General features: G+C 37.3%; 1 protein-coding gene across 1 annotated transcript in view; it reads left to right on the forward strand.

The window, feature by feature from the left end:
- LOC135208093 (uncharacterized) overlaps positions 1–27,713 on the forward strand; it is a 148,668-nt gene that overhangs the window by 56,634 nt on the left and 64,321 nt on the right. The window contains exons 6-10 of the mRNA XM_064240240.1: positions 12,031–12,165; positions 12,484–12,490; positions 18,386–18,497; positions 21,731–21,881; positions 25,068–25,217. Of these exons, the coding sequence (XP_064096310.1) occupies positions 12,031–12,165; positions 12,484–12,490; positions 18,386–18,497; positions 21,731–21,881; positions 25,068–25,217 (555 nt within the window). The remainder of the gene's footprint in view (positions 1–12,030; positions 12,166–12,483; positions 12,491–18,385; positions 18,498–21,730; positions 21,882–25,067; positions 25,218–27,713) is intronic.

The raw sequence follows: 27,713 nt of genomic DNA on the forward strand, positions 1-27,713 counted from the left end.
GGTTGACATAATCTCAATTAGGTCAAACGATTGGATTTTATTGGTAAAAAAAAGTTTCAGTGGGGGTAGTCAAATTCTTGGGTATATCCCATAGAGTTTATAATATAGGACGGGTATATATATATATATTATATATATATATAATATTATTATATATATTATATATTATATATTAAATATATAATATATCTACATATACATTATATATACAGTTGTACCCGAGTCGGAAATTATCCGTTTCCGAGGCGCCTTCGTATTATGAGTTTTTCGTATCTTGGAACACATTGTACATGTAAAATGGCTAATCCGTTCCAAGCCTCCAAAAACACCCCAGTAAATTATATTTCCAGGCCTAAAACACATGTTCTAGGGTTACAACGCCGATCGACGGAAGAAATAATTTACTCCAAAAAGGCAAACTACTGTACATACTTGAGTAATACTCAACTGCATGTAATGTTTCAACACCATTTTACTGAATATATTAGGACTTTAGCATATGTCCCTTAGCAATAAGCCTAGCTATGTTAGCGGTTGCTACTGTTAGCCTAGTCTAGATTGGACATCTAACTAAGAGCTAAAAGCCTAGAATATGCCAATAAAATGTATAATAATCAGTATGTACTCATTCAAAATAATATTATTAATCATTAACTATAATAAACCAAACCAAACAAAAACAAAACCTTTCCAATCGATTGTTTACATTCCGCTATGACCCCGTCTTACGAGTATCGAACGAGCGCAAGCAATCATTTTTCCTTAGCACACAGTAAGCAATAAATTGTCATTAGTATCTCTCTTCAAATAATGGAACCTACCAAACAGTATAAGAACCATTCATTTATATTCTTTATTCTATCTTTTACCTAATGGAGATACCGAGTTACTGAGAGCTATAATGAAACAGACTGGATACGTAACGTAATAATAAACAAGAAGCAGAATTCTAAAAAATAACGTATTTGTGGCAGTCTGATTTCTTGTATATTTATGATATCTAATTCATAATTTTTTATTAAATTATTGCATGTACTCATTGCAAATAATTATTAAGTAACATTAACTATAATAAACAAACAAAAAAAAAGCTTCCAACGTTATGTTTACATCCAGCACTTACGAGTATCGACGACGACAAGCAATCACTTCTTTTACACAGTAAGCCATAAATTAAATTTTCATTATCTCTCTTCAACTACTAGAAACTACCAAACAGTATAATAACCATTCATTTCTATTCTTTATTCTATCTTTACCTAATGGAGATACCGAGTTACTGAGAGCTATACTGAAACATAGATACGTAAACGTAATAATAAAACAGAGAGAATTTAAAAAAAAATACGTATTTTGTTGGCAAGTCGATTTATTTTTATATTTTTATGATACTAATTCATATTTTTTATTAAATGTATTGCTGTACTTCATTCAAATAATTATTAAGAACCTTAACTATAATAAACAACAACAAAAAAAAAAGCTTCCAAACGTTCTGTTTACATCCAGCACTTACGAGTATAGAACGATCGGACAAGCAATTCACTTTACACAGTAAGCCCTAATTTTCATTATCTCTCTTCAAATACGAAACTACCAAACAGTATAAATAAACCATTCTTTCTATTCTTATTCTATCTTTACTTAAGTTTTTTTTATTAAATGTATTGCATGAATAAGTTTTTCAATTTACAGCATCCTTTTACCAATAGAGAATACTTAAAAGCACAAGGGGTAGATGCTGACAATAGGAGAGCAGGATCCCTTATGGTGGGGACTAGTATCAGGAACCATGGGAGAGCGGGAGGATGGTGGTGAGTTTAATCAGTTGGCGGCGCGGAAGTTTGAAATTGTTCCGGTGGGTCCGGGCGGAATCTCGGACTTTACATGCAAAACCTTTCGTATTTGAAAACTTTTGTATGTGAGAGCAGTAAATTTCGCCATTGGCTTTCTTATCTTGAGTTTTCGTAAGTAGAGCCTTTCGTATCTCGAGGTATATATATATATATATATATATATATATATAGATTATATATATATATATATATATAATATATTATATATTATATATATATAATATATATATATAATATATATATTTATATAGTATAATGTGTATATATGTATATATGTATATAGTAGATATATATGTATATATGTATATATATATATGTATATATATGTATAATATGTATATATATGTATAATATTATAGAGTACTATATATATATATATATATATATATATACAGTAATTACTTTTGGTTTACGAACGATTAGTATACGAAATTTTTAACTTACGAGTGCGACCTCATCTGGAATAAGAATTTCGCTGGAATACGAATGCTGAGAATTTCCATCAATGGAGGGCCTGATTGTTTACATCGGATGAGCGTGGGATCTGCGAACGCAAAATTTTTTTTTTTTTTCGGCCAAAAACCTTAACGCTGCTTTGTTTACATCGCATGAGCGTGGATCTGCGACCGCATTTTTTTCGTCAAAACTTAACGAGGGTCAAGTGACCTTCATCCTAGCATCTCCTTGACCCTTTTTAAACATAAACTCTTTCAAGAATCTCGCTGGCGTAAGATTGAAAAGCATCTGTCCGTGATACGCTCTCAAATTTGCTTAGTGATTGCGGCACGCGTTGTGTTCCGTGATAGTGCTTTATACATACTATTACCCAAATACTAAAGACAATTGGCTCCCAAGATGACGAAGGCAAGCAGCAAGAAGGAAAGCATAAGAAAGAAGGAGATGATTTGAAAAGCGAAATGAAGAAGGAAATATCCAAGCATGCTAAAGGGAGTGTGGCTGATGGCTTGACGGAGCGGGAGGAGGGAAGTGGTGAGGAGGAGAGGGTTAGGGCTTGGGGGGAAATCTCCTCCCGTGAACACTTCTGAAGACTTTCTGGTCTTCTCTAGAGGAGCACCATTCACTCCGTCACTAATTTTACGATTACGCAAACACTATGTTGTGTTTCACAATTTTGAAAAATATTTTTCTAGAGCAAATTTTCTACATCGTCGAGAATATAAGGCGGTTGTTCGTCCAATACTGTGACACCTTCGATGGCTTTACTGCTTAATTTCTTCCTTTTTCTTCAAAATAGTGCAAGATCGTTTATTGCGACCGCTTGAAGAATGCTGCAATGTCTTTCACGCACCGCCTTATCAGCATTTGGATATTTTCCTCTTCATTTCGACTGTAATCATCTCTTCTTTCTTATGCTTCCTTCGTGCTGCCTTGCTTCGTCATCTTGGAGCCCATTGTTGTAGTATTGGGTAATAGTAATGTATAAGCACTATCACGGAAACACAACACGTTGCGCAAATCATAAGCAAAATTTGGAGAGCGATCATGGACAAGATGCGTTCAATATTACCGCCAGCGAGATATTGAAAGAGTTATGGTTTAAAAAGGGTCAAGGGATGCGTAGGAGGAAGTCACGTGGACCCTCGTTAAGCTTTGCCCGAAAAAATGCGTTCGCAGATCCCACGCCTCATTCTTATGTAAACAAAGCAGGCGTTAAGTTTTGCCGAAAAAAATGCGTTCGAAGATCCACGTATCCGATGTAAACAAATCAGGCGGCCCCTCCCATGATGGAAGTTCGCTCCTCATTCGTTTCCAGCGAATTCGTATTCCAGAATGAGGGTCGTCACTTCGTAAGTTAAAAAATTCGTATATAAGCGGTCGTAACCCAAAGTATTACTGTATGCTTAACGAAGGGGAATTTTTCCCGATAATAGATTTACCTGATACTTTTGCTGCTTCGGGAGCGCGAACGCGCCCAAGTACAGGTAACTCTATTCTCGAGCAAAAAATTCCCCTTCGGTTAAGCATATATGAAAATATATTTAATTCCGAGGTAGATGCGAATTGAATATTAAAGGACATTGTAGCTCGATATATGTATCTGAATTCACGGTAATGTGATATTGACTTATTATATATATATATATATATAATATATATATATATATATATAATATAGATATATATATAGATAGAGATATATATATATTTTATATATATATATATATTATACATACATACAGTCAGCGCCCATTGGTACTGAGAAAAAGAAACATAGCCTGCCAGAAAAATAATTTCATTATAAAAATAATAAAAATAGTTTAACAACTTTGCCATCATTGCGCGACTTCCTGATGTGGAAGCCCTTGATTTGATGCCCTTTTGAGCGCGGTGGAACACACTCAAGCCAAGTTCGGACTGTGGGCAAGGTGTATTTCCCTAGACCTTTCCTTATTGCAATCTCAAGCTTGGAGGGGATTGTCGACGGATCCTCCTTCACGAAGGCAGCGTTTTCAAGATTCCCAAAGGTTTCTATGGGGAAGATCAGGTGATTGCCAGGCCAGTCATGCATTAAATCAACCTCGTTGTCAGAGGAGCCACCTTTAGGATGCCCTTGAGGTGTGGCAATGGGGCACCATCCTGCTGAAGGATCTCACAGCCGGTTGTGTGGGAAAGACTCGGCTATTATTGTCCTTAGCAAGCTTAAATATAACGCTCAGAAATAAGCGTTTGGCATATAGGAAGCATGACAAGATCCCTAGTCCACCATAGCCAAAAAGGAGCCCCACACCATGATGTAGGGGGATGCTTAACGCTGGTCACGAGTCAGCCGAATGCACACGCTGACCAAGTGAGTAACTTCCCAAAACAGTCGTGCCTTGTTCTCACTGACGCAGAACGTTGCTTCATCGCGTCCAAAGTACCTTATGCCACTGTACAAGGGTCCAGTCCTTATGGATCCTGGCAAAGTAAAACGTTGCTTAGCAGTCATGAGGGGCTTTGACTCGCGCATTCACCTTGGATATCTAGACGGCTTTGGAATGTTCGTGAATTGTCCTTACAAAGACATTCTAGAGCTTAGGTCTTTCTTTCAATTCCTTTGCAGTAATGAAGGATTAAGGTCCAACTGACGCCTAAAAGCCTTAAAATCTTCGTAGGAATCTTCAAAGACCTACCCCGCCGTGTTTGTATTTGGGAACGTTATCACCAGATCCAGCTGACACCATTTTGAGAAGTCGCGACACCTCTTCTCATTAACAGTAATGTTGGCAATTTCCGGTTCTTTTACCAACTATGTAGATCAAACAACTCTCACAAATTCAATCAGGCTGGATTTTACCGACATCATCTAAGGGCCGTGTAGACGCAGGACACTCACGACACAAAGCACAAAAAATAAAATATTGTGGACCGCCATCAAAAAATGCACTCTCTTATGGCTGACAATGGTGCTAACCTCCTTTGAAATTGTCACCAGTAGTGCGTGGGTCTGGAAACAAAAGTGCCATTAGTAATTTTGTTCCGGCCGATTTTTTGCGGGAAATATGATACGGGTCAAAAAAAAACACAAATGATTTGAGAATTCCAAAAAATTCTCAATACAAATGGCGCTGACTGTATAATTTATAATATATATATGGCAGTGAAGTCTTAAAACCACCCCGAAACCGGGTGGGGATTTAAGGCTTCATTGCCAGTCCTAGTATTGAAGAGGTCGCGGTTCGCGGCCTGTCGATCACAATTCTATTATCGTAATAAATTCCCCCCCATCGGTTAAGATATATGAAAATATATCAATTCCGAGGTAGAGCGAATTAGATATTAACAGGACATGTGTTAGTTTGATTATAGTATATGAATCACGGTAAATGTGAGAGACTTATATATACAGTGTACCTCGAAATACGAAAGGCTCACTTACGAAAAAATACCAAGTACGAACGCAAAGACGAAAAAATTTATTGCCTCTCCATAACAAAAAGTTTTTCAAGATCGAGGTTTCTGAAAGTCCGAGATTCGCCCATAACAATTTGAAACTCGCGCCGCACGCCGCCATCTTAGTTTCGTAGCTCGCACCATCCTCACTGCTCTCCCATTGTTCCTGATGCTTTTTTTTTAGCCAAGCCATGAGATCCTTCTATCTGAATTGGGACAGCATCACTCCCATCATGCAGCTTCTAGTACATACGTACTACGTGGTTGGCCGTGCTTTAGCTCGGCACTTCGCACTCGAAAACTTTACCGTACGCATTCGGCATCGTTCGCTCCAACGATTTGTTGTAACGTAAATTGGTTAGTGATTCGTTGCAGTACATATTATCGTGTGTGCGGAAGGACTGTATTATTAGTATTTGTGTAACTTACGTAAAATTAACTAGGTCATGGGTCCAAGAAAGTTTGAAATTCCACGGAAAGAAAGCGCATGCTGTCTCTGGAGACAAAGATGGAGATCATAAAGAAGTACGAAGCTGTATCGCATGAGTCGTGATCGCAAAGGAATACGGCGTAATCCGTCGACAATAGGCCAACCATCCTTAAACAAAGGATGCATCAAAGCAATACACATCGAAGGCATCGTTATTTGTCAGCAAGAGGAGGCCATGTGCACGACGAGATGGAACGGCCTTCTCCTCATCTGGATAAAAGGACAAAGAAATCGCTGGCGATACAGTAACGGAGACGGCAACGCTCACAAGGCCAGTGCTATTTCGGCGATAGCCGATTTGATTGCGCAGGCGGAAGACGAGGGAGGGAAGGGACTCAACGCCAACCCCAGCGTTCAAGGCTTCGCATGGCTGGTTCGGAATTTCCGTAAAACGGACTGGCATCCATCGGTGCGGCGTCATGGGAGGCTGCAGCTTGGACACGGAAAGCGGCCGAAGCATTTAGAAGACTTTTCGACGAAGATGATGACCAAGGAAGCTTACAGTTCTCAGCAGGTTTTCACTGTGATGAGGACTGGCCGTTTTTGGAAAAAAATGCCTGTCGGAGTACATTCAGGAGGAAGAGAAGAAGGACGGGCATAAGCCCTATGAAAGAAAGGCTTACGCTCGCCCACTTTGTTCGAAACGCCCAGTGGGGATTGCAAGAGGTGAAGCCCCTACTGGTGTATCACTCCAAGACTCCTCGAGCCTTCAAGGCCCACAAAGTGTTGAAGGAGAAGCTTCCAGGATGTGGAGGGCTATGCAAAAGCCTGGGTAACGGGCTTTTGTTCACCGTGTAGGTAAATCTGTGTTTCGGCCCGACTAGTGAAGAGTTTTTTGAAGAGAGCGCCCCCCCTGCAATGTCTGCTGGTGTTGGACAATGCCCCTTCACCTCTGGCCTCGAGGAAGATATCCTAGGGGAGATTCCTTTGTTAAGATCTTTTTCTCCGCCAAACACCACCCCTATCCTCCAGCCCATGGACAGAAGTGATAGCGAACTTTAAGAAGCTGGCTTTTGAAAAAAAAACCCCCCCCCCAAAAAACGAAAACATTCTTTCAAAGAGATGTTTCGACATCACTGATACCACAAACCTCAACCTTGCTCAATTTGGAAGGAGCATTCGACATAGTCATTGCATCCGACTCATTGGACCTAGCTTGGCAGGAGTTCGAGGCGAACCTTAATTCCTCGTGAGAGGAAACTCTGCCTGATGCAGTATCCGCCAGAGACTTCGAGGGATCGACGTGGTGTGAAGCTGGTGCTGCAGAGTCAGAAAGACGTTGACGATCCTGAAACTGTTTTGCGAACAGTCTTGACGAGAATCGTTGCAAACTCGGCAAGTTCCATGGGGTGGTCGTCGACGAGGACGATATCAACGACCTTCTCGAGGAGCACAAGAGGAGCTTATGAAGGTGGACCTGAAGGAGTTGGAGGCCATGCAATTAACGTGTTCAAGAGGAGTCTCTAGCAGCTGGCGGAGGAAGAGGAGGAGCCTAGACAATGGCAGAAATTAAGGATATTCTAGGTGCTTTTCCATAAAGTGCAATCGTTGATCGAAAAAAAGACACCCCGAAAAGGCCACCAGTCGTAGCTTGCGCAGTGCAGTTCGATGACGTTTGCCTGAGTCGTTTCAGGAACATGTGAAAAGTAGCAGAAGCAATCTGCTTGCTTGGATTCGTTTTTTTTAAAGAGGCTTCAGCCATTTAGCAGGAGTAAGCAAAAAGGAAGAACCAAGTGTAAAAACAAGAAAAGTTGAAAGCAAAAAAAGAAGAAACCAAGTGATAAAAAAACAGAAAGTTGAAAGCAAAAAAGGAAGAACCAAGTGATGAAAAACAGAAGTTGAAAAAGCGGTGATAGAAGTTGAAATTCTGTAACCCCCCAAAAAAAAAAAAAAGCCTACGTAAAAGTAAAAAAAGTTAAAAATGAAAAAGAAAAAACCATTTTTTTACGGTAATTTCTAGATTTTTGTAAGTTAAGGTTACAGTTTTGTTAAGGTGTTTAGAAATTTAGTTTTATAGTTTCCTTAAATTTTTTATGTGTTTTCGAAAAGTTAATGTGTTAGTACGTACGTAGTACGTTATCTGCCGTTTGTCTCCTCCTCCTCTGAAGCCACTATCGAGATAGCCCACTCGAAAGGAACCTTCCACATTTACGTTACAGTAATATTTCTTGTAACACTAAATACACTTTATTTACAGTTTGGATTTTTATTCTTAATTTATGTATTGAATGGTCCAAATTGTGTAGTATTTCATTGTTTATAGGTCAATTTAGCTTTATTATTAAATTAATGGGTGTTTTGGAGGGCTTGGAAACGGATTAGCCGTGTTAACATGTAAAAATGTGTTCCAAGATACGAAAAAATCCAATATGAAGGGGCCGCCTCGGAAACTGATTAATTTCGTATCTCGATGGGTACCACTGTATATATATAACTATATATATATATATATATATATATATATTTATATATATATACTATATATGTGTGGTATATATATATTATTATATAGATATATATATATATATATATATATATATATATATATATAATATATATATATAATATGAGAGGCAGGGAATTTTTACAAAGCCTGTTATTGTACTAATATGCAACAGCTAAGATCAGAGCAGTGTTTGCTCCATAGGGGGGTTGGGCCATCAGTGTGGTACACAAGGCATTACTGAAGGTTCTGCAGTGGTCCCTTCAGCTCCATAGCTCCAACCCTTTATTCCTTTGCTGTAGAGGCAAGTTCCTGTTAACGGGGAGCCAGGGGCCCCATTGCGGGCGTCGGTTGGTGTGTGACCATTCCCAGCTGACGCCACTAAATGAAAATCGCAGTAACAGTGCTAATAACTCACTTAACGGAGCCATAACCAGAGATCAGTGCGGAAAATCCAGTTAACGGTATCGCTAGACAACCCGCTGTTAAACCAGACCGCCTCTTAACATATGCTGCCGTTAACGGGGACTGCACCTCCATTCATATTTCACTTCTCCCATCCCTCTCGTAACAGTGCTGTTTCATAGTGCAATTGCAAGGTTTTCCTCCTGTTGCACTTGCAAACCTTTCTACTTTCAATTTTCCTTTTAGTGCGAATGACCTCATAGGTCCCAGAGCTTGGCATTTAGCCTAAAAAACTCTACTCCATTCCAGAGCAATGTTTGTTGTTTGTGGAATTAGTCATTTTACAACGTAGGACGTCTAGTGTTGTTTGCTCCTGTCTGCTGTGAGGTGTAGTATAGCCAAAGAGGGAAAGATGCACTGACATAGGTATTCCCTTTTTTTTCATTACAAAAAAAATAACCATTTTTCAAAAGCTGATTATATGTCATCAATTGACAAACCTTTCATACTCGGAGATGTTTTTCAGTAAATTCATTTTTGTAAAGGCCAAATAAGTTTGTGACCTACTAGGCAGAATTGAAATTTTTAAGAAAAATTATACACTTTGAAAGTTATAAAGATGAAAACAATTGAAAATAATATGAGTAATAAAATGATGAAAAGTGGTGTTCAGAACTTAGCCCAAGCAGTATGCTAAGCTGGCAACTAACTTTTTGTATGTGGCATTAGCTTGCAAGACTGTTGGGCTTTCATTTTAGAGTGTACCAATTGTATATTCTGGGATTTTCTGTGGTCCAGCAGTGCACCAGGATTAAGAGGTTGGACTGGACCTTGATTATAGTATTATGCAGATCACATCTTTTGCCATGTTATGTAGAATTTTCCTTTGAAAGGGTTAGATCGAAATGAGATCTCTCCACTCTGTCTTTCTGCTTTAAATTTCCATATGGTTAGGACTATAAATGTTCTTAACCACATATAGGGGACTTGCCTCCTTCCAAAAACGTAGTTCTCTAATCCTCTCTTCTTCATTTGCTCTTTGTTTAGGGCATCGAGAATCTTGTACTTTGGTATTTGTAATGGTGATTAGTATTTGTCTTATTGTATGTTTCTAGCATCAGGTTAAATGCTTACTAGTTTAGTAGTTTGTCTTTACTCAACGATAATGTGTCATCGTTGCCCCTGTATAGTTGTGGAAATCTCTGATGTCAAAAAGTTTAAGTGAAGAGAATTCATTCTTGCTTTCTGCTGATTGTCTCCTGAATAGGTTTATTTATTTTAATTTCTATGTTTTCTCTGGAGACTGATTTTTATTGGAACCCTACTGTGAACCCTCCGTATTTGTAGTCTGCTGATTAAACCATAAAGCTTTCAGGCGAAGATGTTAAATAGAAAGACATTCATCGTACCATTAAATTCACAGTAATACTGGTTCAACCCAACAAACATTAACACCACTTTCGTGTTGGCATCCTTTCCAGTCATTAGCCTGTCCATTCCATTTTCCACACCTCTTACTTGACAGGATGTAAACATGGGTCAAATGGTGTAATAGTATAGCAGCTCCCTTCACCTCTTTTTTTTTTTTTTTTTTGTTTTATTAACTCTTCCTTTGACTACTATGGTAACAGCAAAGGCCTCTGGTCAATCTTTCATGGCAAACCAACTCTTCCACTCAAATTCTCTGATACAATAGTCAATGACACACAGTTAGTACGTGTTTATGATACACATCACCAGTAGCTATGGCATCTAGCTATTTTGAAAGAATTCAGAATCCCATCTGTAGTTGCCGATCACGGGATGGTAAGGTCACCATGGGAAGGAACTTTGCAGAGCCATGACCTGGGCCCCCTTTTTGAACTTGGACCCTAGAGTGAAGTGCTGACATGTCTTACTCAGCTACCACAATTCTCAAGGATCAAAACATAATTCAAAGCTATATAGCATATCAAACCAAGAACCCTCAAACATTTAACCTCTTGACCCTTAATGGAATCATTACCTGGCATTATAAAAACAAAACCAAGGATTTCAGTAACACTTATTCTCTATTATAATTAAAAAGGCAGAAAAGAATTCCCTCTTACCTTTTTTCCTTTATTATTATTCCAAGTAAGATTCATAGGGTATGTAGACAGAAAAGATTTCTTCCTAAGAACCAAGATTTAGAATCAAGCTACGGCTTAGCATGCCACTAATCAATAAGTAAATGTGATTTCAAATGTGAAACCGGTGTTATAATGGACCACTTGTCATGTGATTTAATCATTGATAATTCATTATAGCCAAATAATGCCACAATCACTGATTCAGTTAATAAAGTATGATATTGAATCATGATTTCTATAAATTAACAGAAAAATATTTACCAGAAGCTACATTTGATTTCATTTTATGTATTTTTATTTTTCAAATGAATGTTAGTTTCTTAACCCTGAAAGTTTGGTTGATGCCTCTCGACCCTCCCTTCCCTTTGGATTCTCCACCGACTTCCCCCCGCCGGGTGGTCATAATGAACTGCTTTTGAGATTTGATGTAAATATCCTCACCTTGTTCTTTAAATTTTTATAATGAAGTATTGGAAGCTCATACTTGACGAATTGTGCTTTTGGCCAGAGTAGTTAGCCTGTTCCCTCCTCACCTAAGGATGAGATCATTGGGGGAAAGAGAGGAAACTTTCATCTCTGTAGATTTCATCCTTAGAGACATTATTCTTTTAAATTTATCCCAGTAGGGCTACTAGTCCTCGTTTGATTTTTATCTTAATTGGAAGAGGAGCAAGATGGAGACTGTAATGGGCAGAGGTCTCAGTAATTGGTAGTATAGTTCAAATGATTATCAGTGTTCAGTTTGTCCACCCTTAATTGACTATGTAGCAGAGCTAATAATTATGTCTTGGAAATAATAATTTTTCTCAAATTTTGAATTTTGCTTTGCAGTGACATGGAAGCCCAACAGGAACATCCCAGCATCTTGGTGAACATCTTGGATCTAACATCTAGGGACTTGATCATTCCGCATTCCTGGAAACCAATAAAATATTCCATATTTCATTTAGCTATTGAGTGGTACAGGTAAGTGCAATCAGTTCCTTTCATGTTAAGAAAATACTGACAGTACGTATTCCTTATATGTAGAGCGTCACCTCTTGAAATTACCCGAATACTCATACTGTTTTACATTTAGATTATCTCTTCTTTCAAACTTTTACTAACTGAGGAGTAAATCAGTCCTAGTTGTTTGTAATATAGTAAGAGTAGATTACTGATCTAGTAATTAGGCCATTATGTACTTTGATTTCTCATTGACATTCAAAATTCTCTTATAAATTTGGGTTATAACAGACTGCATATCATAGCTTGTAAGTGTACGTATTCTTATTCTGTCAACAGATCTCATGTAATGGGTTAGTGCCATCTTACTTTCCACCCTTCTTTAGTTCCACACTGGACAAGTGGGTTGCGTACTCGACTACCAATCTGGTAGCCCGAGTTCTTTCCCGGCTGATGCCAGTGTGGAATCAGAGGATTTTATTCATGGTGATTAGAAATTCATTTTTCAATATAATGTGGTTCAGATCCCACAAAAAGCTGTAGGTCCCGTTGCTAAGTAAGCAATTGATTCCTAGCCACATAAAAAAAATCTAATCCTTTAGACCAGCCCTAGGAGAACTGTTAATGAGCTCACTGGTCTGGTTAAACTTAGAGATACTTAATTTAACTTCCACTTTCTCTTAACATTTGATTCATTGTGTAACTGTGAGGTTTTCCTCCAGTTACATATTTCAAACCTTTATGCTGTTAACTTTGGTTTCACCACTACTCTATTCCATTCTCATGTCATTAAGCATGGACTTTTAGATCTCCCATGACATGTTTTTAAACATTTGTCAAGGTCTATGGATTTGCAGTTGTAAAAGCAACATTGATGTTTCATTACTTCAGACATCTGTTTTGAATTAATATCTGGTACCCAGCCATAACACCTTGACGTATCTAACTGGAGGACAATTAGGATTAACATTGAGTTGGAGGTTCCTTTCTCTCTACGTGTCACCCCCCCTGGTAGTACCCCACTAGTTGTTTATATCTATTTTAAGGGTGGGTTCCGGGTTTTATCCTGCCTCCTTAGGAGTCCATCACTTTTCTTACTATGTGCACCGTTCCTTAGGATCACACTCTCTGCATGAGTCCTGGAGCTACTTCAGCATCTAGTTTTTCTAGATTCCTTTTCAGGGATCTTGGGATCGTGCCTAGTGCTCCTATGATTATGGGTACGATTTCCACTAGCATATTCCATATCCTTCTTATTTCTATTTTCAGGTCTTGATACTTTATCCATTTTTATTTTTTCCCTCTCTTTCTCTTCAACTCTGGTGTCCCATGGTATTGCGACATCAATGAGTGATACTTTCTTCTTGACTTTGTCAATCAACGCCACATCTGGTCTATTTGCATGTATCACCCTATCCGTTCTGATACCATAGTCCCAGAGGATCTTTGCATGATCGTTTTCTATCACTCCTTCAGGTTGGTGCTCGTACCACTTATTACTGCAAGGTTGCTGATGTTTCTTGCACAGGCTCCAGTGGAGGGCTTTTGCCACTGAATCATGCCTCTTTTTGTACTGGTTCTGTGCAAGTGCCGGGCATTCGCTTGCTATGTTGTTTGTGGTTTCATTTTTCGTATTACACTTCCTACATCTGGGAGAGATGTTATTTCCGTCTTATCATCCTTTGAACATATCTGGTTCTTAGGGCCTGATCTTGTGCCGCTGTTATCATTCCTTCAGTTTCCTTCTTGAGCTCTCCCCTCCGTAGCCATTGCCATGTGTCATCGCTGGCTAGTTCTTTAGTCTGTCTCTTGTATTGTCCGGGCATTGGTTTGTTGTGCCAGTCCTCTGTTCTGTCTGTCATTCTCCTGTCTCTGTATATTTCTGGGTCTTCATCTACTTTTATTAGTCCTTCTTCCCATGCACTCTTTAGCCACTCGTCTTCACTGGTTTTCAGATATTGCCCCAGTGCTCTGTTTCTCATGTTGACGCAGTCCTCTATACTTAGTAGTCCTCTCCCTCCTTCCTTTCGTGTTATGTATAGGTCTGTCTGTATTGCTCTTGGGTGTAGTGCTTTGTGTATTGTCATATGTTTCCTGGTTTTTCTGATCTATGCTGCGAGTTCTGCCTTCCTCCATTCCACTAATTCCTGCGCTGTATCTCATTACTGGCACTGCCCATGTGTTTATGGCTTTTTATCATAATTTCCGGCGTTGTTTTCCAGTTTTGACCTTGAGTATCGCCTTGAGTCTCTGCATATATTCTTTCCTGATCGTGTCCTTCATCTCTTGGCGTTTTATATCCCCTCCTTCCATTATTCCCAGGTATTTGTATCCTGTCTCATCTATGCGTTTGATGTTGCTCCCATCTGGTAGCTTTATCCCTTCAGTTCTCGTTACTTTGCCTTTTTGTATGTTGACTAAGGCGCATTTTTCTATTCCAAACTCCATCCTGATGTCCCCAGATACAATCCTTACAGTCCAATTTAGGGTATCTATTTCCTTGATGCTCTTACCATACAGTTTGATGTCGTTCATGAACATAGATAGTTGATTCTGTTGCCTCTTTTCTTGAGTTGGTACCCGGCATCCATCTTCGGTAGTAACTTTTGTCATGGGAATCATGGCTACTATTGAGAGTGTGGGGACATTGAGTCTCCCTGGAAAGATCCCTCTCCTGATATTAACCTCTGCTAGTCTTATTCCAGAGCTTGTAAGTATTGTACTCCAGTTGCGTATTATATTTTTGAGGAAGCTGATGGTGTTTTCCTCTGCCCCATATATTTTCAGGCATTCTATTAGTCATGTGTGTGGTATCATGTCGAAGGCTTTCTTATAGTCTATCCATGCCATGCTTAGGTTGGTTTTCCCTCTCCTACTGTTCTTCATTACCATTTTGTCTATGAGGAGCTGGTCTTTTGTGCCCCTGCATTTCCTTCTGCAGCCTTTCTGTTGGTGGGGGATGGTGTTTGTATCCTCTAGATAATTGTATAGCCTTTAACTGATGATACCTGTTAGTAACTTCCACATTATTATTATTATTATTATTATTATTATTATATTATTATTATTATTATTATTATATTATTTATTATTATTATTATTATTATTCATAACAGCCATTAGGGGCCCTTGACTTTCTTACATTCGGGCTTCCAAACATCATGGTGTTCTTCAGAAAAGATCATTGAAAAGAAATAGTTATAGAAGATAATAAGCATTCAGAAAGAATAGAATCAGTTCTTGAAAAAAGAAAAAAAAAAGATAAATTATTGAAATTTGGATGAGTGGATAAAAATATTAATAAATAATCCAAAATACAAGGAGATAGTTTGAGGACAGTAAATGCACTGCATCTTTGCTGGAACTTTTGAGGCTCCAATTGCTCAGAGCTGCCTTTAAGGAAACCTCTTTGTGGTACAGGGCTTACAATTGCTTGTTTGGAAAGTAATTCATGAAACCAAAAGCTTTCTCTTTTTTTTTTCAGATTTAAACCACCTTGAAATTACTTATTAAAAAAAGGCATACCACCTGATGCCTTTCTCCAAGAAACACAAGCAAATGCAGTACTCGATGAGGCGATGTCAGATTGTTTTCTTCAGGGTAAGCACCAGAGTTGGTTTCATCATCATCATCAACTTCAATGCCATGTGATACCAAGGCCCTAAGTGAAATTATACCATTGTGTCTTTCCTGTGCTCTCTCTCTCCCGTAAATCTGCACTTTATCAGCGTAGCTTACGTCTTTCTGTATGCATCGCTGCCTCTGTAAGAAGCTGACCATTACATTTCTTGCCTCTTAAGCATACACGAAGTTACACGCTTACCTTCTGCCAATTAAGACAACTGAAATTCGGGATTCCTTAAGAAAGTCAGAATCAAAAGACATCAAGTCTACACAAGAGTTATTAACAATGCATCAATAAGTTTATGATTACAACTGTAATAAATAGTCAGTTAAACTCAAATGCAGTTACAGTTTTACAGTTATGACTGTATAATCATCAACATCATCACCTATGCCATCAACACTGCAAACGCGTCCATAAAATTTCATCACCCATTATTCCTGTGCTTTCATTTCTGCATATTTCCACACAGCCTCTGCCTCTTGTCTCATAAGTCTGGGTATTCCAACTCTTCTGATGTACTGGTGCCCTGAGAAGCCTAGTTGACGGTTTCTGATTTGTTTTGTGTAAGCATCATGCAACAGTGGTACAATATAATATTCATACAGGTGCAGTATGAATATTATATATTACTATGAAAATTAGTGATGCATCTTTAATAACTCTTGTGTAGACTTGATGTCTTTTGATTCTGACTTCTTTCTTTCCTCCATGAATTCATGAATAGTCAAACTCAACTTGCTTCTGTTCTGCTTGTACAATTGTTGACACTTTAAGTTGTGAAACACCGGTAACTGACATTCTTGTTTTATAGGATCCTATACTTCTGTTTTTCACATAATGATGTGGCATTGTCCATATTATTACTTTTAATTTATGCTGACGTTTAGATGAGAGACATTTTGAACAACATAACCAACGTGACACAAATGGCCACCAGATGTCAACACTTGATCATTGATGGCCCACCTAATGATTTATAGTAATAATAAACATCAGTGCCTATGCAGTGCCTATGTAGTCATGATGAGATATTAATGTAAAGCAAAGCTTGAGTGATGGTAATGAGATAAGAAGCAAAGGAGAATGCACTGTCTGAGAAGTGATCATGTCAGAGTGCCTTGGTTGTGGTGTAATAGTAGATTTTGTACTACTATGTATCACAAAGAACGCATGATATCCCAAGATTTGTTTTGGATTTCAGAGCTAAAGTCAAGCATAGCAAGCATAGCATTTTTTAGGTCTTGCCTGTAAAAGATTGGCTAATAATGAATAGACAACTAGGGTATTATGTTAGGGCAACATCCTAGAGTAGGAGGCTAATTCTTAGAAAAAGCATTACTACCTGTACTGGAATAGTAGTGGTAAGGAACAGTGACCCCTTGGCCAACAGAATTTGTAACATGTAAGATTTGTGCTTCTGTATGTACCTGGGATGTGTGTACTTAGAAATTGGAAGAGATTTAGGAAGGATAGACTACAGATAGAGTGAGATTCATGGGGTATTCAGGTCTCAAAAAAATTGAGTGTTTGTCACATGATTGAGAAAGGGAGAAGAGTATTATAGGACACCACTAAAATACAGAAAATTTTCAAGAAAAATGTATAGATGAGGACATAAGGTCCAACTGTTTTATAGCCAAAACGTTTTTAAACATGGCTTATGTATGTTAATGGCACCATCATTAGACTGTAAGTACATATGTATCTTAAATCCTATGATATTCGGAAAGTTCACCTTAGTTTATCTAAGCTTGGACCCACTTGTCGATGTAGTATTGTACTGAAACTCAAATTGGGATTATTTTGTCCCTGTTGGTATCATAAAATCCAACTTTGCACAGTCGAGTTTTTAATTATTCATATTATGGCATAATTAGACCACAAATAACCATAAATCCTTTATTTCATTTTGCGAGCTGGTACCCAAAAATACATATTGTTTTCTGAAATTCCTGCGAGGATGATAATATCCTAGTTTTCATAACACAAAAAGCTTTTGACAATTTGCACCCATACAAAATAATTGTTAAATGCATCAAATAAACAAAGGCTAGGAAAGGGCTAACAACTCCTGAACATCATAAATACTTTTAATTTCAGTTTCACACATCGGCTGGTATGATTTGTGGAGTGTAAATTGCATACAGTGTTTTAGACCCAATCTTTATTGGACAGACTTCATTTATACAAATATTCTTTGGAGTTAATATCATACATCTGGCATCTTAGAAATGTTTTAACACTAAAAAGATCCTAAACAATGGATTTAAATGGAGAGAAATCCAATTTAAGTGCTTTGAAAGTTTAAAAATATTTTGGAGTAAAATCACCCTTAGGAGGAAAAAACCCAAGGGGCACAAGATAAAAGTATAAAAACTGATCAGACATCTGACCCACACTGGGAAATGTTTTTTGCATAGACTCGAAGACTGGTATAGGAATATGTGTTTTATAATTTCGCTCAGAAAATATATGGCTCGAACATGATTACTGAGATGACTTATTTTTAAATTCACAGCAGAGCTAAGACTTTCAGATCTAATATAAATTCTTTAGATCTAAAGGTATGTTGAAGGCGAATTAAAGATAATGTTTTACTCTTGTATCTTTTAGCTTCCTCTTGTGATAAATCTCGGGACTGAAGTAGATACACCTCTGGGGTTCCTTCTGTCAAAACCAATCGATGAAAAGAGAGCAGCCGTTGCAAAGTTCATGATTGACAAAGGTAAGCTGGAATGATCAGAGATCTTTATTTTTATTTCATAAGTTGCATGGCTATCAAGCATTGTTGTCAAGTACACAACTTGAGAAGACACAATGTAGATGTGAATTCAGTAACCCAGGTGCCTGGCTATTCAGTAAACTTATACTTAGCAGATCAGAGGCTTACAACTCCTTCCTTTTTCCTATCTTTGGCCAGGAAGTGGTCCCAGGTGAGCCAAATCTCCAGTCAGTTCTAAGGCTTTCCTTATTCACTCTCCAAGAGTAAGTCTCCCCCTCCCCTAACATTAAGACCCAGGTTTGTTCTGTGTATGAACAAATGACAAATTTTAAACAAATTCAAATCAATTTGTATTTTTCATAAGTGTAATGAACTTAAGATTGATTATATTCATCCAGGGTTCTTTTTCCAGACTGGCTCAGTGCCAAAATACCAGGCAAGAACCAGCAGCGACACAAAATTCACAAAGCAAAATCAACTCTCAAAGAGGGATACAAAAACACTGAATCAAACTTAACTATAAAATTTAATTGACAAACATAGTCTTAAATTACAAAAAGTTGTCCTCGTAAAGCTCTCTTAGGAACTGGAAAAACACATACGCTACTTTACAATAATAACACTCGAACCATCATGCGCCTACCTAACCTTTATACCTCAGTCGAAGAAAAAGAAAGGTGTAGGAGGCAGAAAAACACACTTTCCCTAGCATACGACAGTTGGAGTTGCAGAGTGAAGTAAACCTTGAACCTAATCAATTTCACAATAATTATTAATCATAATACACCTTATAATAATAATATTTCCTAAATTGACGATAATACTACACTGAAGAGGTAATGAAGAGATACCTGAAGAATTCTTGCATATGTTCTCAAAGACCACACTGAATTTGTAATCAATGATTAATATAACACGTCAACAGTGATTGTCCTACTTCTGGATCACTAGGGGTGTCCTTGCACCGAGGGGATCACCAGGGCAACATAAATTGTCTATATTATGTATGCAGGCGGGAGGAAGAACATATACGGTCCGCTTACCGTTCTTCGCCACTAGAAGGCCTCCTGACAACCCCAGGAGGTCAAACACACGGCAACAGCCAGCAACAGTGCCGAGCAGCAGCACAAAAGCAACAGCAGTGCTTATAAGTGAGGCTAAAATTCATTAGCAGGAGCCTCTCAAATTTTATGATAGCTGCAGGATCAGGAGCAAATATCTTCCAGTAATTAAGCCGTGAAAAATGCTGAAAGACCTCCTCTGTTGGGGAGCCGATCCTCTCTGCCCCGCTGCCCAAAAACACACTCCAGGTAAAGGGAGAGAGAGCGAAAGCATAACCACGTAATGGGGCAGTTGGACAAGCGAAGCACCGAAGACGGGTAGTCCGCTCCACAAAACATGAAAGGCAGAAAAAATATACGTATGGTGAATAAACACTATACAGATGAACACAAACAAAACCTTGGCCGGGGATAAAAGAATATTCCAAGAGAACTTTTCGTGACTTAATTAAAACAAATGACATAAACCATGAACAAAATATTTAAGTTAATTATGGATTACAATAAGTAACAAAGTTAAGTATATCTTAGTTTTACCAGACCACTGAGCTGATTAACAGCTCTCCTAGGGCTGGCCCGAAGGATTAGATATTTTTACATGGCTAGGAACCAATTGGTCACCTAGCAACAGGACTTACAGCTTATTATGGGTTTCGAACCACACTACTATATCGAGAAATGAATTTCTATCACCAGAAATAAATTCCTCTGATTCCGCGTTGGCCGAGCCGGGATTCGAACTTTGGACCACCGGATTGGCAGCCAAGCGTGAAAACCACTCGTCCAGCGAGGAACAAACCTGCAGTCTTAACGTATATGGCCCACCTCAAGCCACCCCTCTTTCAGTTACCTGGACTGGAAGAAAACTTGCACGCCACTGCCTAGATGGGGTGCGAATCAGGTCTGGCTGGTCCCTCCACCTACACCCATATTGGCTGTCTTCTCTTGCTACCAGAATCCTAGTATAGTACTTTTCTTTTAACCAGACTCCAGCGGACCCTAGAGAATTTTCCCTGTACTTTAAGACTGCAGGCCTGTTAGGTATGAAAAATACAAATTGATTGAAAATTTTCCATGTTGAACACACAACAACTGAGTCTAAGACTAAGTTTGAGTCCAAGACGACAGAGTTCGTGAGTGAGCTTGGTTTCTTGAATCAATCAAGTTTTTTTATTTCTATAACAGTCAGTCAAAGGGTCATTAATGTGATAAAATTGAGCAGAAATCATCAAATTATGGCATGTAATCAAGCTTGTGGAAATAAGCCCATTGATATACGTATTACAATAATGTGACATAATTTTGTCATATCTGTTGAGACTCCAGTAACATCATACATAAAATTATTGTGGCTAACTACAATGTGTTGTATTGTTTTGACTTTTTACTTGTGCTGTTTTCAGTTTTGAATGTGCTACAAAATGACACCATAATCAGTATTCAATCATGAAAAGTAAATTTACAGCCAGGAATAAAAGGCAGTATAATAGTACTGGTATTTCTGATACACAGTTATCAAGACCAATTCAAGGCTGGTCTTGATGCTAAGGTGACCCTCCGAGCCAGAAAGCTGAAAGTGTCTTAAAGATTTTAGGGTATGTGGAAGAAATGAGTAAGTTCAAATGAAAAAGACAGATCATATTTGTCTTGTTAAGATAAAGAGGGAATTTGCTCAAATGAACAATAAAAAAAATAGCCTTATTCTACACAAACAGCTGTTTAGTCACACTATCAACATAGGTCTTGGAAGACTGCAGTTTGATCTTTGTTATTTACTTCTGTTAGGCTGATAAGAACAGAACTTTTTGCAAACAATAAGGCTGCTTATGGGTTAGGGGAATAACATGTTTTGTTGTGGAAATGTATTTTGTACCCAAACATTGGTCTGCTAGTTCAAGCCACTGTGAAAATACTCAGTAAGAGATTGATTAAAATTATCCACTTAATATTTATTAACCATGTTTGTTTGTGTTTTATAATTAGATCAAGGAAACTCCCTCTCATATTATTTTGAATTCTCTAAAATGAAATGGTGATATTTCTTTTCTATGTGGTGTAAACTTTAGAATTTACAATTATTCTGTTTGTTAACTTTATTCAGATAGAAGGAAAATGAATAAGGTTTTTCGGCTTGAAAGAAACGGATTTTTATTACTTCGTATTCTGTTATCACAGGTAGTAATTGCAATCCAGCGACACCAAGTTGCCTACCACCTCTTGTGGCAGCAGTGAAGCATCAGCGTGCATCTTACGATCAAAACTGCCCCAGCCTGGAAGTTGTGGAATATCTACTCAAGAACGGAGCAGATATTTTACATAAAGTAAAGTAAGTGACCCGCTAATAATTATTAAGGTTACTTATACTTCAAGCCCAATTTGCATATTAACCCTCTGAGACTTCTTGTGGGGCTAAAAACTCATCTGTGGTAAAACACACAAAGTTCTGGCTCACTGCTTAGGTCCTTAGAGATAATGCATTTTGTTTTAGTGCTCCCTGAAAATATCTTTTTCATGATCTATTATGGTTCAGTCTCATTTTGAAATTAAATAACATGACTTTGTTTTACTGTTTAAAAGTGTTAACAACAAACAAATAATAAAATAAGAATGGTGCATTGAAGTTAACCAAGAACAGAAATTTATTTACTTTTTTGAAAGTATACTAAATATTTTTTTTAATTTAATAGAGGTTTGTAAGTTCTTTTTGCACCAAAAAGTACAATGAATCTCTTTTCCAGCAACATACTTATTATTGCGTATTGAAAAATGTAAGGAAAGTAGGCAAAATTTGATATGACCTATTTAGAGAACACCACTGTAAACTGTTTTATGAATTATTTTTATTTTTGATGAATGTGCTCAGCAGATTGTCTAGCAATGATGTTTTTATGATATTGTGTGATGTCTTTAGTATCTCAAGGAGTTAATTATGATGTATAAATCTATATTCATTTATAGTATGATTCAAGGTTGACAAACATTCAGAAAATTGTTTTTGTACTGAATTGCTATGCAGGCTTCCAGAGGATTTGGAATGCCATTTGTAAGACATAAATAAAAGGTTGAATAACAAATTATGATAAAAGAAAGACTATACAGTGGACCCCCCTTATTCGCGGACTCACACATTCGCAGATTTCTCTCGGGAACATTTCCCTGCGTTATTCGCGGAAAATTTGCCTATTCACGGTATTATTCTGTGGGAATTATCATCCACAAATTCCTTTTTTTTATACATCATAAAATGCACTTTTTGTGATAAAACTATTAAAAAAAACTTGGTATAAAAATTTTTTGTTGGTTTTTCTTGAGTTTTAACTAACAAAATAGGAGGTTAGGTTTTAAGCATTTTTGTAGGGGTTCCAACTATTCCCGGGTTTTAACTATTCACGGGGGGGGGTCTGGTACGCATCCCCACAAATATGGAGGACCACTGTATACATACAAAAGCACAGATGCATATCAGAAAAACAAGGTATAGGCAGTCTCCGCTTACCGCCAGCATCGGTTAACAGTATTTCGGTTTTTACGACACTTGGGTAACGACGTTTTTAACCAGATTTTCAGCGCTGTTAAGCGGTTTATCAGCGCCAATAACTGGTTAACTGCACCATTAAGGTGTTTATCTGAAATTATGGCATCAACAGAACTACAGTGAATCCTCACCTATTTGCAGTTATGGATTTGTGGCTTCGCCTATTTGAGAATTTTTCTGTGGAACATATATAGCCACATTATTCGCAGAAAATACGCCAAATCATGGAATTTTTCATAGAGGAATATTAACTAATTACATACTGTATTTTCATATTTTTGGGACTAAATACATTTTTCATGGTAAAACTATTAAAATACTCAGGTATAAGGTTTTTTTTGTGATTTTTTGGTGTTTGAAATATCAAAATAGGCTTTAGTTTAATTAATTGCTTTTAGAGGGTGGTGGTTAAGTAATTTGCATATTTTATCTGTTCAAAGGGCATTGTGGTCCCTATCCCCCAGGAATCCCTTGGCTCAGCTGTATATGTGTATAGGTATTAAGATGCCCACCACTGAAAAGTTTGTCAGATATAGATTCATATTTCAGAATTATGAGTGGGTTCCTTTATCAATTGAGAACAACCAGAACACTGTTTCATTTCCTTTCACCGAAAACAAGGTACTCAGGTCAGTCTGTGCTTGATATTGAATGTGCACAAAGAGCAACAGATGCTCTATTGAGAGAAATTGATTGGGATTTGCAGTTTATTTTAAGAGGCAGTCCCGGTTATCAGCAGATCAGTTAATGCCGATCTAATGGGCGCCATAAAATCAGCGATTTAGCACCATAATGCGCCTGCTTATTGGCGCCATTAACCGGATATTGGGGCCATAAGCACAATAAATCACCAAATTTTGGTTAATGATGGTTTTCGCTTATCAGCACCCACCGAGAATAGACGACCCCCCCCCCCCCACCTAACTGGGGACTGCCAGTATAAGATCAGTACAGTGTCCCCCTATGAATAGTTAGAACCCGCGAATAGTTGGAACCCCTTATAAAAATGCTTAAAACCTCCTATTTTATTAGTTAAAACTCAAGAAAAAAAACACTCAAAATTTTCATACCTAGTTTTTTAAGTTTTATCACAAAAAGTGCATCTTATGATGAAATTGATAAAAAAAACCCCCAGGAATTTGTGCTAAAAAAACCCAGGAATTGTGCTTATTTCTCATAGAAAAAAATACCACGAATAGGCGAATTTTTGCGAATAATGCGGGAAATGTTCCGAGAGAAATCCGCAATTGTGCGAGTCCGCGAATCTGGAGAACGCGAATACGGGGGGTCCACTGCTAATTACTTGGGCTGCAGTAGTAGTTTTCAAAATACATATAATCATTTTTTTCATATCATCATAAAAGTTTCGACTTTGACTTTTTCCCTTTAAGGGTTCAGACATGGAATTAATTCTGCCCATTCCTTTCTGGCTCAGGTTGAACTCTTATCAGGTTTGATTTCCTCCCATTTACCCATTACATATTGCCATGAATCCCAGGGCCCTTTTGCAAGACTTCTTAGTCCTGCTGTTTCCATGTCTTCCACTTTTCTGATCAACTGTTCTTCCTCCCTTTCTATCACCTGACCAAATAATCTCAGTCTTTGAGATATCAGTCATTTTTTACAACCTCTGGAGCTTGCATCTCTCTACCAATTCTCATGTAAGTTGCATATGTAATTGCTCTGACATAATCATAGGCTTGAAGTGTTATAGTAATAGATAAAGATAGACTTATTGAAATATGGAATTAGGAACTTGGCCTAAGTTTTGTATCCAGAAACAATGGGATTGTGTAAGAGTTAATGTTGCTTCATTCATATGTCAATCTGGGAACATTTAGTAATTATAAGTGTAATTTAGAGCATTGCTGATAACACCACTTCAAGAATTCAATGCATCTCTACATTTTGAATGATTCTGTGTGGCACGTCTTCCCAGGTCATGTTTTAAATTGTTTTTCTTCTGCTTTTTTCCAGAAAATCAGATGCATTACCTGCATCACTTCACATATCCTCTTTATTCAACGTTAGTGCCTTCTTTACACTGCTACAGTGGGGGTTTCCTGTTCATGAAGTCTATACAAAAGAGGCCCTTGAAGAGTTGTCTCAGACATATTCTTCATCAAGGTATGTAGAAAATGGAAGCTTAACATTGAAAATTTATTGCTCTGTGCAAAACAGTAATTTGTATAGGCATAGTAAGAATGTGTACAGGTATGGGTATGGAATGTAAGATTTTTGTATTCATCATTTTGCTGTTCTCCATTCAGTTGTGGGAAGAGCATTTTGTTACAAGTGAATTATCGTGCAATTTTATGATAGTTGCAAGTATGCTATTGCAGAGCATTTCCTCATGGAATTACTTTGTAGTGTTAACCTTTCTGTAACCACAGCCCGAGAAGAGTCTACTTGAGACTCAGAGGTCTGGAAAAAACTAACCCTATTAATAATAATAATAACCTTTCTGTTCACTTGGTCCATCGAATCGTGTGTTGTATGTTAAGGCAAGAACCATGACCCATCATCCTTTTGCAATATTTTCCTTTGAAGCTATTTTCCTCCAAGAATGCTGGTTTTGTATTGTATTTTGAATCAATTGTTTTGCTAGTATGTTTAAAACATCAAAACAAAATTTAAAGGTTAAAATGATGAATAAGATTTCTATGCATTGGAAAAACAAAAAATAATGAAGATAAGTTATTTTTATGTCCCCATACAATATACTATATTACATTTACCTTTCCAGTGAAGCACAAAGTTGTTTGTTATCAACGGTAACTACTTCACAGTAAGGCTTGAAAAGGGAAGGAAAGTGTCTTACGGCATTTAAGGGCAATTGGGATACTAATGCCAAATAAACTGAAAATGAAGAGCTGTCACACCACTCAGGGACCATTGGTAATGTTTCTTAGGGAGGATTAGAAGCTCGAGTGCATAGAAATGAGAATGCTGAGGTCAGTTTTGGTCATCTTGGTCGTGAGATGCTGGAAAAATAAAGAAATGAGAAGTATCAGGGTAATAAAGATTAGTGATATGACAAGAGAGTTGAGAATGAAATGGTTTTGGCATGTGGGAAGGATGAGTGAGGAGGAAGGAGTGAAGATGACTTAGGTGGAACCTGTTAGAAGTAGGAGGCGAAGAGGGAAACTAAGGATTAAATGGAGTGATAAGGTGAAGGAGGATTTGCAGAAGAAGGATTTAATGGGAGAATATGTTGCTTAGTGCAGAGCAGGTAGTTGGAGATGATTCTAGACAACCAACCCACAAGCACAGGGATAGCGGTGGGAATGAATCAAGCAAAACTTCAAGCAACTATGTTACTGTGATGATTGATGTTTTGTACACAGTGCCATAGAAATAACAGTGCCTAAACATTACAACACCAGAAAGGAATGCTAACAAATGTGAAAAAAAAAAAGATATTGTTAGCTAAGCTTATGCTAGTCAGTGAACATTCCTATAATAAAAAAAAAAAGCGTACTTTGAGAGGGATAGATCCCAACCTTAAAAGTGTAAGTTTTATTTTGAATCATCAAAATAGTAGTTGGAAGATTTATTTTTATATCTGTTTTCAATATGCTTCCCAAAACTGGGACAGATCCCAGCTTTTGGAAGCATAATAAAAACAGATATGAAAATAAATAACAACAGTCAGTCCCCTGCTATTTGCAGACTCAAGATTCACAGACTCCCCTATTCGTGGGTTTTTCTGTGGATCTTACATACCCATTACCCGTGGAAAGTTCGCCTAATCGTGGTATTTTTCACTGAGAAACACTTACAAATTACTGTATTTTCATATCAATTTCTTGAGTAAATGCACTTTTGGTGATTAAACTATTCAGTTATAAGCATTTTTTGAAGGCTTTTTTTGTGTTTTTAAAATCAAAATAGAGAATTCTAAACATTGTTAGAGGGGTTTTAAGTGTTCGCAGATTTTAGCTATTTGGGAGTGTGGTCTGGTACCCATCTCCTGCAAATATGGTGGGTCTATTGTAAAGTCTTTTCCCCAATCTTCACAGCCCTCCCCTCTACTATTTTGATGTTTCAAAATGAAACTTATACTTTTAATGTAGGAATATATCCCTTCCAAAGTATTTATTTTTTTAATTAAAGCATTGGCAACTCTCTCTCTCTCTTTATTTTTCTATTAGCATTCTCTGTTAGCATTCATTTCTATTATGTTTAGCATATCAAAGATATATATATATATATATATATATATATATATATATATATATTATATATATATTATATATATATATATATATATATACATATATATACATATATATATATATATTATATATATATATATGATATATATATATATAAATATATATATATACATATATATATATATATATATATATATATATATATATATAGATATATAATACATATATATATATATATATATATATATATCTTCGCGTCGTAACCCGAAAATCGTCGTAAGCGGAACGACGTTCTTGAAAACATGTCCACAGGGAAAATTTCACTACTAATTTGCAATTTTTCTTAGGGCCGTATCTCTAAAATTATCACTAATTTACTTTTTTTCATGGCAACACTGTGTATTCACAAATTACTGTATATTTTCATTGAAAATACAAGAGAGAG

This window comes from Macrobrachium nipponense, chromosome 34 (genome assembly GCF_015104395.2).
Source record: "Macrobrachium nipponense isolate FS-2020 chromosome 34, ASM1510439v2, whole genome shotgun sequence".
NCBI classification, from domain to species: Eukaryota; Metazoa; Arthropoda; class Malacostraca; order Decapoda; family Palaemonidae; genus Macrobrachium; species Macrobrachium nipponense.